Here is a 16,526-nt window from a genome sequence, read left to right on the forward strand (position 1 = left end):
GGCCAAGCAGCATCATAGGAGCTGCTCGGCCTGCTGTGTTCATCCAGCTCTACACCTTGTTATTTCAGGATTATTAAATCAGTCATGATCTCATTGAATGGTGGAGCAGATTCAATGAGCCCACTTCTGCTCCTACATTTTATAGAAACTCAGGCTGTGGCGAAGTTGTTACCCATTCCTGTCAGCAGAATTAAAAATTCAACAGCAAGATGCCTGTAATAAGGTGAAGTTCTGAACCAGCTGAACCCGTCCAGCCAGTCTGTGCAAACAAATCAGAACGGGAGTTAGGCCCTTCTAGAGCACAAAAGCTACAAGCATGGTTAAACCTGTAAGAAAGTTAGAAGTGTAGCTCGTTGGAGACAAAGTGAAGTTAATGCAGCAAACGGAAAACAGTGGTGAGAAATGAAAAGTGGACATTATGAAGGAGTGGGAGATTCCATCTTTGAGTTTGTCAATCATTGTGAAGGACAAGAAGAACAATCCAACAATCAGACATCCTCTCCATCAAGTATACACCTAGAGATTGCATTAATGATAAGGCAGGCAGTGTCGCATTTATCCACAGACAGCATGACATACAGAAAAAGATTACATTGATCTTCCACAGCTAATACCTAAAATTTTATCAATGCCTTTACTGACTGAGGTCAGGCCACACTAAGGTATGAACAAATTTTAAAAATAAAGACTTTTTCACATATTTACTGAGATTAGGCATGTTTGTAGGCAACTCCGATTACATAGCAACTACCTCAAAGCTGTGTGGACTATACCATTTGGATTCAACTTATCATGGCCTAATTGTCACTGCTATTAAACGTTTCCACCACACTTTCAGAACATGGCAATTCAGCCAATAAATTCCATGTCCCCACCCATGCAATCTTTTATTCGTTTACCATTTACTTTGAATCCATCATAATAAATCTCACCCGCTCCTTCATTTTAAGTATTTTTTTAACATCCTTCCTAAGATGCAGTGTAGACACTAACTCGTCAGAACCACAGTTTACTAAGGGTTTAGTGAAGTTCTCTTCTTTGGTGCTCGCCAATTTTATTTGTAAAGCCTAGCGTCGCACTTTCCTTTTAGCAACCTTCTTAGCGTACCCAGTCAATTTTGAAGTGCACACAGATCCCACGTTCTTCTGATCACCGCTCTCAGTGCCATCAACTACCTCCCATCAACTTCCAGAATTTCTCTCCAACTGAACGCCCATAATACCATGATTCACTGGCTACAGGGGGAGTGCCGGATAAGGGGGAAGGGAGTGTGGCGAGGGAGCAGCGAGGAGTGGGGGAAGAAAGTGGTGAAGGGAGGGGGGATAGGGAAGAAGCCTGGTTGGCCCACGTGGTAGTCCCAAAAAGGCCTTGCTGGTTAATTCTGATCCCATTGCACACACTCGATATGGGTTTATTTCCCTCACCCACATACCCACGCCGGCCTGCTTCCTACAGAAGATCAAATCTGGATGATGCTTCGCCATCTTTCATTCCGACCGCCACACACAGCCGCCAAGAGGCACTTCCGCTCGAACTTTGACCCTTAACCCCTGCGTATTCATCCAACGCATTAAAAAATGATAACGATTCAACGCAACCAACTGGAACTTTATTCCATTGAAACTTAACAGCGGCCCAAAGAAAAATCCAATCATGAACTTTTAAAAGACGGCGAGGACGTGGGCGGGCTGCCACCGTCACTTCCGGTAGAAGGACATATAAGGTTAATATTTCAATAAAACGCAATCATGGGGTTGATTCAGAGAAAGCATCACAGTGATATAATTTTATTATTGTAATATGTTTATTTCAGTGAGCTGTACGTTGTCATTTGTGGTGAATAAAGATCAGCGATTGTCAACAATGTTTGTCACTGAGCGGATCGGACCTATAGCGGTCATTTAAAGGGCGGGTCTGTGACGTCATCACCCAGCGACATCTTTGTCAGTGAACAAAATGGCGGCGCGCGTCCTATTTGTCCGCGGGCACCAGGTAAAGACAGCGCGGTCTTTCACATAACCTGAGGTGGAGGTGGCGGCGGTGGGTTGTGGGGAGGACAGGCTGAGCAGCCCCCGCCGTCATCCTAAAGTAAACAAAAAAGCTGCGGCCCGACATCGCGATTTTTAACCGGGGCTCGATCCCCATGGAAACCAGTTCACTTGCCGGGTGCACCCCGCTGGGGATTTTATGGAGGGCGGGCGGCGGTAAAAAGAGAATTGCAAGTTTTAAGTTTCGAATTACAGAAAGGCAGAGCGGAAGGTAGGGTCTAAGGCCATCACTCTGCCCCTGGGGCGCCAAGGTGACAGCAAGGTGACCCCGATCCTGCTCCAATCTGCTGCGCTCTCTCTAAATGCAGTCACTAATTAGTTCTCTTTTATCAACCTCATGCCTTGTTTAAGGCTGTATCGTAAGCTCCTTTTGGATTTTTATCGCACTGTAACTATAAAAACCTTGCAAGCGCGTAGCCTTTTTTTTCTAAAAAAGACATTGACGAATCTGACATATAACGGGTTTTAAAGAAGCACAATAAAACCCTTGTCTTTCAGAATGGGACAAATACTTAAAAGAACATTGCAGGGCACAAAGTGGGGCCAGCTGGAATACTGATCAAAATGAGACCGTGGGCCAAATGGTCCCCTTGTACGTAATGCATGCATGACTGCCAATTCATCAATCCTTGGGCAAATTGATGCTTTGGGTAGAATCCCTGTTATAGGAACAGAAGGATGGCAAGGTGTTGTACAGAACAGATTGAGTACACGGATGAATCTGTTCACTTTAAAGAGAAAATTTTGACTTTCTTCTTTCAAGTGATGTGGCTCATATTGAGTAGATTACTATTAACTTTCCATCTCTATCTCTTGGGAAGGTGGTGATGATTCATTTTCTTGAACCACTGCAGTTTGTGTGGGTTTAGGTGTATCTGCAGTGCTGCCAGGAAGGAAGTAATAGGATTCTGACCCAGCAACAGTGAAAGAATGTGATGAAGTTCCAAGTTAAGAGGGTGTTATCTGGAGGGGAATGTACAGGTGGAAGTGTTCCCATATATATGCTGTCTTTGACCTTCCAGGTAGTAGAGACTGTAGGTTTAGAAGGCCTGTTGTACATAGTTTGGTAAGTTGCTGCAATGCATCTTGTCAATGGTACACATTGCTGCCACTATGCATTGATGGTTGAGAGAATAAATTTTGAAGGTGCCAAACAAGCAGGGCTGCTTTGTTATGGATAGCGTGGAGTTTCTTGAGTATTATTGAAGCCACATCCATTGATGCAAGTGGAGAGTATTCTACCAGACTCATGACTTGTGTCTTGTAGATAGTGGGCAGGCTTTGCAAGTGTATGTCTATGGATAGATGAGTATAATGGTATCATGACTTGATAGAATGCTATTTGTGTGGATTGTAGAATTTTTCTTCCTTTACAGATTGTTTATTTTAAGTTCTTTCTTTATTTACTTGTTTTCCTCCCTCCATTGATTTTAAAATCAAGTGAGATTAGGGATTATGGGGATACAACCACACATTGTGATGTTTTTGAAAATGCACTTTGTGCAACTTGTTGACAGGCAAGTTTAAAGCCTTCAAGATTCACCTGCATTATAGGAAGGATGTGGAAGCATTGGAAAGGGTGCAGAGGAGATTTACCAGGATGTTGCCTGGTATGGAGGCAAGGTCTTATGAGGAAAGGCTGAGGGACTTGAGGCTGTTTTCATTAGAGAGAAGAAGGTTAAGAGGTGACTTAATAGAGACATACAAGATGATCAGAAGATTAGATAGGGTGGACAGTGCGAGCCTTTTTCCTCGGATGGTGATGGCTAGCACGAGGGGACATAGCTTTAAATTGAGGAGTGATAGATATAGGACAGATGTCAGAGGTACGTTCTTTACTCAGAGTAGTAAGGGCGTGGAATGCCCTGCCTGCAAAAGTAGTAGACTCGCCCACTTTAAGGGCATTTAAATGGTCAATGGATAAACATATGGATGATAATGGAATAGTTTAGGTTAGATGGGCTTCAGATTGGTTTCACAGGTCAGCGCAACATCGAGGGCCGAAGGGCCTGTACTGCGCTGTAATGTTCTATGTTCACCCTGATTAGCTCCCATTTCATTCGTGCAAAACTTTAATCTTTAGCAAAGGGCTTTTGACTAAAAGCCATGGATTTTTTTGTTTGCAAATGTGATACCTCATTTACTTTGTTGTAGAAAAAGTTGGCAGAGTTCCTAATTGCACATGAGGTTGAACATTAACAAGTCAGGTGATATCAAGGACAGGCCAATGTGAAGTATCTCTCTTTTACTCTGTTATGGGTGAGAGCACCACTTTTAATCTAAATTCTTTAGACGTGATTACTGTGTTGGAACTGAATCCAACTATGTGCATTAAAAAAAAATTGGTTATAGGAAAGCAGATTTTTAAACGTCAGGTTTTAAGTAAACATCAATGCTCTGTGACAATCCAGTAAATTGCCATTGTATCAGTAAGCAAGTTCTGAAACAGTTAAGGGTATCACTCACTCTAACTTTAGTCCTTCTTATGCCCCATTGCCAATGGTACAGTTTCACCAACACTATGCACCCTTTGACTCTTTACTGAGACCAATTTAGCAGCATTGGGCCCTCTATGATTCCCTGCTTGGGGAAGGGGTTTCCATCAACCCTCTACAATCACTGTGACTCATAAAAGGAGTATTGTATCCACCAGTGCAGAGCATTCTTTGTTATCTCGCCTAATTGGGCACTTTATATCTATCAGTCAAGGTATAGTACAAGTGTTGTGTTGCTGTTTGGCCACCTTGACATCAATTGAAGCATCCCTAAAATTCAGAGATGCGCATTCCACCTGGAAATTCTCAACAGTGCCAGGTTCATTTATTCTCAGGGAATGGATGTCACTGGCAATAATGGCATTTATTGCCCATCCCACTTGTTCTGAGGAGTTGATGAAAGAACTGTGTGTAGTTAGTCAATCATTGGGGTGGTATTGGAGGCACACAGGTGGCAGACGGGGTAAAGATAAAGGATCCTTATCCCTGAAAGGCATGAGCGAGGCAGCTAGGATTTTGCTACAATTTGATGGCTTTGTGGTCACGTATCAGCTTTTAATTTCTTCTTTTGTTTAAGTTGAATTCTTAAGATCAAACTAGCAAGAATGAGATTTGAACATATTCTCTTGAATAGTCCAAGCTTTTAGGTTGCTTGTTCAATGTATAAATGAGCTACTGCTTGGGAACAATGACCCAAGCTGATCTTGTACCCCAGGCCACAGCCCGGGGTGCCAATTGTAATGTTTTTTAGAAATGCAAATATCTTACATTGACTAGTACCCCTTCATCTAACCTGTTTGTTACCTACTCAAATACCTGATAAATTTATCAGACACAATTTGTCCTCCTCGAATCCATATTCACTCTGCTTGATTAGGTTCTGTTTCTAAATGCTGTGTTATTACATCCCTAATGTTAATTAAACCTTAAACCAGATGTTAAGCTAACCGGCCTTTTTTTTGTCTTCCTCCTCTTTGAGTAAGGGTGTTATGTTGGCTGTTTTCCAATTGTCTGCGATTGTTGGAAGATTATCATCAGTATAGCCACCATCTCCATCTACTTGTTTGAAAGTCCTAACTTGTAATACATCAGGTCTAAGGGGCAATTTGGTGTCTAGCTACATTAGTACTTTTACTTCCCACCTGCCCCCGCCTTTAGTCTGTTCATATTTAGTATTTATGGAATGCTATTAGTGTCCTCCACAGCAATCCTCACTGCAAAGTATTTGTTCTCTGCTAACTCCTTTACCATTTCCTGATACCTCAATATTATTTCCCCAACCTATGTTTACTTTGGCCTCTATCTCCCTTGTTATATATTTAAAGAAGGTTTAGCTCTTTGTTTTTATATTATTTGCTAGTTTCCCTCTTTTTTTTTTGTCATCCTTTGGCTTTTTAAAACTTTTTTACTCATCTGGCTTAAGACTAATGTTTGCCACATGGTATGTTTTTTCTTTCACTTTGATACTATGTTCACTTGGTTAATGATTTCAGTTTATCCACTTCCTGGAATCCTCCTACTTCACTAGCACATATCTTTGCGAGTTATAAACTATTTTCTTAAATGTCTGCCATTGTTCATCAATTGTCTTTTCTGCTAAACTCCTTTCACTGTCCACTCCAGTCAACTCTGTCCTCATCCATATGTACTTATTTAAGTTCTGCACGGTTGTTTTCAAGCCGAATTCCACCCCTCTCCAAAACTGAATGTTAAATTCCACTCATTGTAATTACCCTGCAATGCAACTATACCCTGCTGCTTTGTAAACTTGTATATCTGCATCCCCCACCCACAAAAAATAAATTTGTTTAAACCCACTTTACAGCCCAAGATATCCAATTTTACCAGGACACTAGTCTGAGCACTATTTTAGTGAATACCATCCCACCAGAACTGTACTAGTGCCAGGGTGCCATGAACTGAAGTGCATTCCTACTGTACCACCCTCTTAAGCCATCCGTTTAAATATTTAGCTTTATTTAGCCTGTCAGTTTGCTGAGGTGGTAATCTTGAGATTATTACATTGGAGATTCTACTTTTTAGTTTAGTTCCTAACTTTTTACAAATTCATTCGTAGACGTGGGTATTGCTGGCAGGCCAGCATTTGTTGTGCCCACCCTCCCACCTGGTCAGTGTAACTCCCTGGAAGTTGATAATGAAAAATTCAGTGATGGTTACATCATAGAATGTCAAAGGTGGTTAAATTGTCCCTTATTTGGTGATGGTCATTGGCTGGCATTTGTGGCCTGAATGTTACTTACCGCTTTATCAGCCAAGCCTGGATATTGTCCAGATCTTGTTGTACTTGAACATGGACTGTTTTAGTGTCTGAGGAATTGTGAATGGTGCTGAATGTTGCTCAATCATTGGTGAACTTCTCCAGTATTGACCTTATGATGGAGGGAAGATCATTAATGAAACAGCTGAAGATGATTGTGCCTAAGACACTGCCCTGAGGAACTCCTGCAGAGATGTCCTGGAGCTGAGGTGACTGACCTCCAACAACCACGACCATCTTCCTATGTGTCAGGTGTGACTCCAACCAGCGGAGAGCTTGCCCTCTAATTCCTATTGATTCCAGTTTTGCCAGGGCTCCTTGATGCAATACTTGGTAGGATGCAGCCTAATGTCAAGGATTGGCATTCTCACTTCACTTTACCTCACCTCTAGTGTTCAGCTCCTGTGTGCATGTTTGAAACAAGGCTATAATGAGGTCAGGAGCTGAGTGGACCTGGTGGAACCCAGTCAGTGAGCGACACTGAGCAGGTGCTACTTGATAGCACCTTCCATCACTTTATTGATGATTGACAGTAGACTGGGGCAGTAATTGGCTGGGTTGGATTTGTCCTGCTTTTTGTGTATGTGACATACCTAGGCAATTTTCCACATTGTCAGGTAGATGCTTGTGTTGTAACTGTACTGAAAGAGCTTGGCTAGAGGAGCGGCAAGTTCTAGAGCACAAGTCTTCAGTACTGTTCCTGGAATGTTGTTAGGTCGTGTAGCCTTTGCAGTTTCCAATGCCTCTAGCTTTTCTAGATGTCACGTGGCGTGACTTGAATTGGCTGAAGGCTAGCATCTGTGATGCTGGGGACCACTGGAGGAGGAGGCACTTCTGGCTGAAGATTGCTGCAAATCTTTCAGTAGAACCTCCTTTCCAATCCTATCAATGTCCTTGATACCAACATGTATGATGATTGGGTCCCTCCACACCACTCCAAGTCCCTCTCCAGATTTGTGATGTCCTTAACCTAACACTAGGCAGGCAACACAGCCTTTGGCACTCAAGCTGACAGTTTCTATCCCCGAATGATATTTCCCCTTACTACTACCATGTTCCCATTTCCTGGCACTCGTCCCCCCACCCCCCCCATACCACACGGCTCTCTGTACCACAGCGTTGTGTTCAGTTTGCCAATTCTCCCTCCCATCCCCACTCTTGCTCACACGGCTTGTGAGAACAATGTAACTATTGGATAATTGCAAGGCCAGAGGTCTCCCTGAGCACTACCCTTTGTGTCTCCATACGTGCCTCCCCTGCAACCACAGCCTCCAGTCCTGGATCACAGGCCAGGTTCGAAATAACTAACCTAAGGAGTGCGACTCCCTCCTGGAGCAAAGGGTCCAGATAACTTTGCTCTTCCATGATGTGACGCAATGTCTGCAGCTCGGACTCCAGTTTCTCAATTCCTCCAAATTTGCTCAAGTTGCAGATACTTGCTACGGATGTATTCACTGTGGGTCACCTTAATGTCCAGTAGCTCCTACATGCTGCCTTCTTTATAGGACTTCATTACAATTATTTAAATCATTCTAGTATGCCTGCTTTTTTAACTTGAATCCCCATTCTGCACACTGTATTTTTTATTTCCTTTTTTTAACACGTTGCTATCTGTCATACATGTGCTTTGTTCAAGAAAAAGGTGGAGAAAGGACTAGAAACTCAAATACATATTAAAATCCTTGCCTTTTAAATTCTAGAAATAGCCACCAATCCTACTGCTTAGCTAAAAGCAGCCAAAAACCCCCTTCCATTCCTCTGCTGAATCCCTTGAGATCCTCAACTCCAACTCTGTTATAAGTCTCGCTCTCAAGTGCTTCATGATGGATGACATCAGTGTTAACCTGAACCCAAGAGAGTTGAAGGCAGGCGTGATTGTAATGGCCATTGCTAAGGAGAAGGTGCTGGGGAAGCTGAAAGGTTTGAAGGTGGATAAATCACCTGGCTCAAATGGGCTACACCTCCGTTCTGAAGGAGGTAGCTGAGGGGATTGTGGAAGCATTGGTGGTGATCTTTCAGGAATCATTGGAGTCAGAGAGGGTCCCAGAGGACTGTGAAACGGCTAATGTAAGCACCCCTATTTAACAAAGGAGGCAGGCCAGAGGCTCAAATATAGGGTGGTCAGCTTGACCAGTCATTGCTAAGATTTTAGAGTCTATTATTAACAATGAGATTGCAGAGTACTTGGCAGTACATGGCAAAACAGGGCTGAGTCAGCATGGCTTCATTAAGGGAAGGTCATGCCTGCCAAATCTTTTACAATTCTTTCAGGAGGTAACAAGCAAGTTAGACAAAGGAGAGCCAATGTATGTGATGTGTTTCAGTTCCCAGAAGGTGCTGCACAGGAGGCTGCTAAATAAGATGAGTCCTTGCTATTAGGTGTGTTGTGCCAACATGAATAGAGGATTGGCTGACTGGCAGAAGGTAGAGAGTGGGGATAAAGGGGTGTTTTTTCAGATGGCAGCTAGTGACTAGTAGAGTTCCACGGTGTCCATGTTGGGACCACAAATATTTACAGTGTACATTAACAACCTGGACAAAGGAACTGAGGGCATTGATGCTATGTTTGCAGGTGACACAAAGATAGATGGAGGGACAGGTAGTGTTGAGGAAGTGGGAAGACTGCAGAAGGCTCTGAGATTAGGACTGTGTAAGGTGAGCGCTTTGGTTTGTAGAATAGAAGTATAGTCTATTTTCTAATTGGGGGAAGGCTTCAGAAATTTGAAGGACAACTAGGGAGTTCTAGTTCAGGATTTTCTTCAGGTTAACATGCAGGCTTAGTTGGCAGTTAGGAAAGCAAATGCAATGCTAGCATTCAATTCGAGAAGGCTAGAATACAATAGCAGGGATGTGCTGCTTAGGCTATCTAAGGATCTGGTCAGATTGCATTTAGAATATTGCGAGCAGTTTTGGGCCCTATATCTAAGGAAGGATATGCTGCCACTGGAGGGGATTCAGAGAAGGTTTACAACGATCTTCCTATGAAGTGAAGAGTTTGTCATATGAGGACTCTAAGTCTGCACTCGATGGAGAATAGAAGGATGAGTGGCAAATCTGTTTGAAGCTTAAATATCAAGAATACTTAGTCTTGGATAAAATGGACATGGTGATTGAAGTTTGAGAAGCTCAGGTTGTGGATGAGGTTGTAGACCTGCTCACCGAGCTGGTGGGTTTGCGGCCAAACGTTTTGTCACACTGCTGTGTAACGTCGTCACTGCGCCTCCGGTGTAGCGTTGGTGTTCTGTCCTGCTTGTTATTTTTATGCCTCGGTTAGCTGGGGTGGTTGGTATTACTTCCGGTTTTGTTTCTCAGTGGTTTGTACATAGCGTCTAATTCAATATGTTTGTTGATGGAGTTCCGGTTGAAATATCGGGCCTCTAGGAATTCCCTGGCTTGTGTGATTGTGGATGTGTTGTCCCAGTCGAATTTGTGTCTCTCATTGTCTGTGTGTAGTGAGACCAGTGAGAATTGGTCGTGTCTCTTGGTGGCTAGTTGGTGTTCATGTATCCGTATAGCCAATTTTCTTCCGGTTAGGCCTAGGTTGTGATTCTCCTTGCGTGGTATTTTGTATATACGTTAGTTTTATTGGTTGTGGTTATGGGATCCTTTATGTTCGTCAGTAGCTGTTGTATGGCGGTTGTTGGTTTGTGGGCTACTCTGATACCTAGGGGTCTGAGTAGTCTTGTGGTCATCTCTGAAATGTCCTTGATGTATGGTAGGGTGACAAGACACACAACGCGACCAGAATCACTCCCTATGCTGAGTAGTTATTTAGGCTCCCAGCATGGGGCTTAGCTCGCTCACTTAATAATCCGGTTTCAGCCGGTTCTACTTAGGCTGCTGTTTCGAAGTACTTCTTGAAAATAAACTTGCTCGAAGCTCACACTACATAGTTGTGACACTTTTGATTTTACTTTAATGCCAACTACAAATTACAGACTAAATTAGGCTTGTGCAAAATAAATACTAAACACTTTCTAACCCAGCAAATGCGTGCAATCAGTCAAAGGCTGAACTGAATTTGGTAGCATCTTTATCCATAGCCCTGCCAAACTTTCTTCTTCAAATATTAGTGCAATTGTATTTTGACAGTTACTGTGATATCTATTTCTGCTGCTCCATCAGTCAATGCTCTCCAGATCGCAGCAAAACAATGTTAATTTCGTTGTGTTCTGTTTTTGTTACCAACTCCTGTACCACAAAAAAAAGCTGTTTCCCCACCTACTCCACCCCAAGAAACTTTAATAATTTTGTAAACATCTAACAAATCTCTCTTTAATTGTCTCTCCTTTACCAATAGCAGTTCAGCTTTTCCAACCTCCCTGCAAAACTGGAGTTCTTTGGCCCTCTGAACCCTGTCTGACACTTTGCTCACCACATTTCCAGAATTCGTAAGAGTTGGCTGCGATATCCCAGCTAGAGTTGAGCCAGTATTTTCTGAAATTTTGTGCAGCTGCCTTGCTCTTATACTTCTGTTTATGGGGCTCCATAAATGTGTGTTTAGATCGCTAAAATCAGAATAATGTCAACCCTGCTCATTCATTTGCTAGTTTTGGATGAGGAAGACTTAGGATCTGCCTTCTGGCTGTACCCCAGAGTGTGGAAGGGAATGGCAAGCAATTATTGACCAAAGTGGCTCAGGACAAACCATCAGCCAGCAATAAGCCAAAGGACGTGCCTTTGGACAGACCATTCATACCATAGGAGTCTTAGAGTAATACAGCATGGAAACAGGCCCTTCAGCCAAATTGGTCCATGGTGTCCAGTCAGCTAGTTCCAATTGCCCACATTTGGTCCATGGCCCTTTAAACCTTTCCTGTCCATGTATCTATCCAAATGTTTTTAAAATGTTGCTGTTGTACCTGTTTCAACCACCTCCTCTGGTAGTCCGTTCCATATACGCGTCACCAAGTGAAGAAGTTGCCCCATAGGTCCTCCTTAAATCTTTCCCCTCTCACCTTAAACCTATGCCCTCTAGTTTTCAATTCTCCATCTCTGGGAAAAAGACTATATGCATTCATCCTAACTATGCCTGTCATAATTTTATACATCTCGTTAAGGTCCCCCTCAATCTCCTATGTTCCAAGGAATCAAGTCCTATCCTAGCTAACTTCTCCCTCTAACTCAGGCTTACTAGTCTTGGCAACATCCTCGTAAATCTTTGCACACCTTCCAGTTTAACTATGTCTTTCTGATAACAGGGTGACCAAAACTGTACACAATACTCCAAGTGTGCCCTCACCAACGACTTATACAACTGTAACATAATATCCCAACTCCTATACTCAATGCCTTGAGCAATGAAGGCCAGCATGCTAAATGCCTTCTTCACCACCCTGTCTACCTGTGGTGCTGCTTTCAACAAACTGTGTTCTTGTACTCCTAGATTTCTCTGTTCCACAACACTCCTCAGGACCTGACCATTTACTGTATTAGTCCTACCTTGGTTTGACTTTTCAAACTGCAATACCTGACACTTACCTGTATTGAACTGCATCTGCCAATCCTCAGCCCACTTCCCCATCTGATCAAGATCCCTCTGTAATTTTTGATAACCACCTTCACCATCAACGATACCTCCTAATTTTGTATCATCCACAAACTTACTAATCATGCCTTGTACAGTCACATTCAGATCATTTACGTAAATCACAAATAACAAAGGTCCCAGCACTGACCCCTGTGGCACACCACTAGTCACAGGCCTCAGTCCGAGAAACAACCTTCAACCATCACCCTCTGCTTCCTACCATTGAGCCAATTTTGAATCCAATTAGCTAGCTCTCCCTGGATCCCATGTGACCTGCCCTTCATGACTAGCCTGCCACGCAGGACCTTGTCAAAGGCCTAACTAAAGTCCATATAGACAACATCCACTGCCCTACCTTCATCTATCCTTTTGGTTACCTCTTCGAAAAAATCTAAGATTTGTCAGATATGACTTCCCGTGTACAAATCCATGCTGACTATCCCTAATCAGACCTTGATTATCCAAATGTTGGTTGATTCTGTCCCTTAGTGTCCTCTCCAATAACCTGCCCACAACTGATGTAAGGCTCATTGGCTGTAGTTTGCTGGTTTGTCTTTGCTAAGTTTTTTGAACAATGGAACAACATTAGCCACCCTCCAATCTTCCAGAACTTCACCAGTGGCTAAAGATGAAGCAAAAATCTCTGCAAGGTTCTCTTCTATTCCTTCCCTAGCCTCCCACAACGTCCGAGGATGGACTTGATCAGGCCAAGGGATTTTTCCACCTTAATGTGCTTTAAGGCTGCAAACACCACCTCTCTGGTAATATGTGTGCGGTCCAAAACATCCGCACTTGTTTTCCTTATTTCCTTAGCATCGGTAATTCTCTCCTCAGTAAACACTGAGGAGAAATATTCTTTAAAAATCTCCCTCATCTCCTGTGGCTCCACACATAGCCGGCCATGCTGATCTTTAAGGGGACCTGTTCTCTCCCTAGCCACCCTCTTAGTGTTAATATAGCTGTAGAACCTCTTGGGATCATGTTTAACCTTATCTGCAAGATCCATCTCATACCCTCTTTTTGCTCTTCTGATTTCCCTCTTAAGTGTGCTCCTACACTTCTTATAGTCATCTAGGGGTTCACTTGAGCCCGATAGTTTAAACCCAATGTATGCCTCCTCTTTTTTCCTGACCAGAGCCTCATTATCCCTCGTCAGCCAGGGATCCCCAAACCTGCCAGCATAATGTACCTTCATTTATAATGTCACGGGTACCATATGCCTTTTAAGAGCCTTCTCTGCGTTTCCTACCACCATTAAAGATTTGTACGTTTACATTCCCAGGTTTGTCCGAGTCAGCAGGTCACCGGACCCGAAAAGTTAACTGTTTTCTCCTCCACGCATGCTGCCAGACCTGCTGAGCTTTTCCAGCAACTTTGTTTTTGTTCAAGCCAGTTACTATGGGTGCGATAGTCCATGTGATTTTTTTTTAAACCCCAGTTCCAAGGAAGACCAGGCTCCCTTTCTGTATAATAGAAGCAGACATAGTGTGAGATATAATTCAGTAGAGACGTTATGTGTCATCTGTTAGTGATGGAATGATGTTTTAAACTCCTACTTAAACTGCCTATTGAATCTCCTGTGATAGCAACAATTGCAGATGCTGGAGTCAGAGTCAACACAATGTGGAGCTGGAGGAACACAGCAGGTCAGGCAGCATCAGAGGAACAGGAAGTCCGGTGAAGGGTCCAGGCCTGAAACAATGACTTTCCTGCTCCTCTGCTGCCTGACCTGCTGTGTTCCTCCAGCTCCACATGCTATTGACTATTTAATCTCCTGTACCTGTTAGCTTGATGGGATCAAGTTGACTAGTTTTGAAGGTGGTGTGTTGCAAGAGAATGTTGAAATTCTTCTGTCTCAGCTGAATCATCTTACCCAGTGAGAGGCTGTGTACTATACAGAAGAAAGATTGAGAGTGGCACTAAGGATTGTATAGTAGTGATAAAAATAGGAGAGGCATTCAACATGCAGTAGGCCACCATGTCTGTTCATTCCTTTTAAAATATTCTGCAATTAATAATTAGCTCCTTCCCCATAGCCCTGTAAAATTTTTGGGGATGCTTTTCTGTGTTAAAGGAGCACTGTAAATGTAAGTTGTTGCAGATCCAATTCCCTTTTAAAGTTACTCTCTTTAAAATTCATTCACTGGGTGTGGGTGATTTGGTGAGGTTGGTGTTTATCCCACAAGGGAGTGGGTAGCATCCCTACTTCTGAGCCAGAAGCTCCAAGTTCAACTCCCACTGTCAGGACCTCCTGGCTGCAGAAGGTGTGTTCAAACTGCACATCCTTGTACCACACCTACGGCAGACTCCTGTTGTGCCATGATTGATTTGGAGTGGGTTCTTCAAGCTATTGCCTCTGTCTTCAGGCTGCTGCATGAAAAACAAGTAACAGAAGCAGATGAAAGCATGTCCTTTATCTGCTTCATTTCTCTAAATATGAGAAACCTTCTACACCTTGACAATACGATGGTGATTCACTGCTGCAATATCTTTGCAGATACTCCCATGAGTACTGTTAGATAGGAAGCTCCAAAGTTTTGACCAGGTGACAATAAGGGCTCTGTGATATATTTCTAAGTCAGGTGGTGGTGTTCCCTGTGCATGTTTCCTTTGTTCCTTCTGGATTTCCAGGTTTGGAAGGTACTGTCGAGGAAACCAACCACCTTTTGAGCAGAGCAATCTAGGTCGGGTCAACAATGTCTCCTCAAGTTGCTGAACAGCATATGCCTGGACTTTGGCTGAGGGCAGTGTCAAGCTTGGCTATTACACTGTCTACAGTGGGACAGCTTGCCAATGCTCTGCAAAAAAAATGTGGTCTTGCAGAACACTTGAAAGTACTGTGCATAATACTACATTTTCTGATTTTGCTCTAGTTTTTCTCCTGACAACCAAATATGCAATTCTCAGTTACTGGATTGTCAGCAAATTGGAATCTTGTTTTAGTTCCCCACCCCTCTTCCCAAGACCAGGATTCCTGAACCCAATTGCTGCTGTTGCTGACTCAGACCTGAGCTGGATAGCAATTTTGTGTAGTGTTCCTCTCCTAGATGTGATGTAATGTCTGCAGCTTGTACTCCAGCCTCCTAAATCTCAAGCCCCATTCTAAATGCTGTTCCCACCCTGTTTGAACTTGGCTTTCAACTTTCCTGCCACTTGATGTTTTATAAAAAAAGCAAAATATCATGGATACTGGAAATTGGAATTAGAAACAGAAAGTGCTGTGGAATCTCGGTAGATCTGAGTAGGGGTCGCACGGTGGCTCAGTGGTTAGCACTGCTGCCTCACAGTGGTAGGAACCCAGGTTTGATTCCACCTTTGGGAGATTGTCTGTGTGGCGGTTTCCTCTGGGTGTTCCAGTTTCGTCCCACAGTCCAAAGATGTGCAGGTTAGGTGAATTGGCCATGCTAAATTGCCCATAGTGCAGAGTAACAGGATAGTGTAGGAGATGTGGGTCTGGGTGGGATGCTCTTCAGAGGGTCAGTGTTGACTTGATGGGCCAAATGGCCTGCTTCCTCACTGTAGGGATTCTATGTTCTGCATTTGTGGAGAGAGAAAGAGTTACATTTTAAGGCTGATATGACTCTTCTGAGAAATCTTTCTTTTTCACTGTGTTTGTGTAGTGATATATTTGTTATGGTTTCTATTGAAAGTGCAAAGCCTGAGTCTTGTTGCATTGAACTTTAAAGTTACTGTATTGTGTGCTTTCCATAATAGGTGTTTTTTCACTTCTTGCAGCTAGCCCTGGGCCATGCAACCCGGAGGTACCACCTCTCTGCTGTGTGCAGGAGAGCCAAAATAGCCATGAGCCGCTTCGAACCCCAGGAGTACATTGATTATAAGTCACTGCAGAAGAACCTTGACATCATTCGCAAAAGGTAAATGGAAAAACTGTTCTGAGATCTGTGCAGTGTACAGAGCTTGCAATCAACTCCCGTACATCTCAGATGTCCTCGTTTTTCAAGGACCGCAACTCTACCCCCCCCATCTCGGTGGTCGAGAACGCCCTCAACCATGTCTCCCGCATTTCCCACAACTCATCCCTCACACCCCCTCCCCGCAATAACAACCCAAACAGAATCCCCCTCGCCCTCACGTACCACCCCACCAACCTCCAGATCCAACACATCATCCTCCGACACTTCCACCATCTGCAATCCGACCCCACCACCAAAGAC

General features: G+C 43.4%; 2 protein-coding genes across 2 annotated transcripts in view; one reads left to right on the forward strand and one right to left on the reverse strand.

The window, feature by feature from the left end:
• The window catches only part of phf5a (PHD finger protein 5A), a 33,768-nt gene extending 32,123 nt beyond the window's left edge, over positions 1-1,645 (reverse strand). The window contains exon 1 of the mRNA XM_020531312.2: positions 1,433-1,645. Coding sequence (XP_020386901.1) covers positions 1,433-1,484 — 52 coding nt within the window. The 5' untranslated portion in view covers positions 1,485-1,645. The remainder of the gene's footprint in view (positions 1-1,432) is intronic.
• A 214-nt stretch (positions 1,646-1,859) lies between these two features.
• Positions 1,860-16,526, forward strand: part of aco2 (aconitase 2, mitochondrial) — a 59,352-nt gene continuing 44,685 nt past the window's right edge. The window contains exons 1-2 of the mRNA XM_048617482.1: positions 1,860-1,992; positions 16,087-16,226. Of these exons, the coding sequence (XP_048473439.1) occupies positions 1,957-1,992; positions 16,087-16,226 (176 nt within the window). The 5' untranslated portion in view covers positions 1,860-1,956. The remainder of the gene's footprint in view (positions 1,993-16,086; positions 16,227-16,526) is intronic.

Source organism: Rhincodon typus, chromosome 37 (genome assembly GCF_021869965.1).
Source record: "Rhincodon typus isolate 14 chromosome 37, sRhiTyp1.1, whole genome shotgun sequence".
NCBI classification, from domain to species: domain Eukaryota; kingdom Metazoa; phylum Chordata; class Chondrichthyes; order Orectolobiformes; family Rhincodontidae; genus Rhincodon; species Rhincodon typus.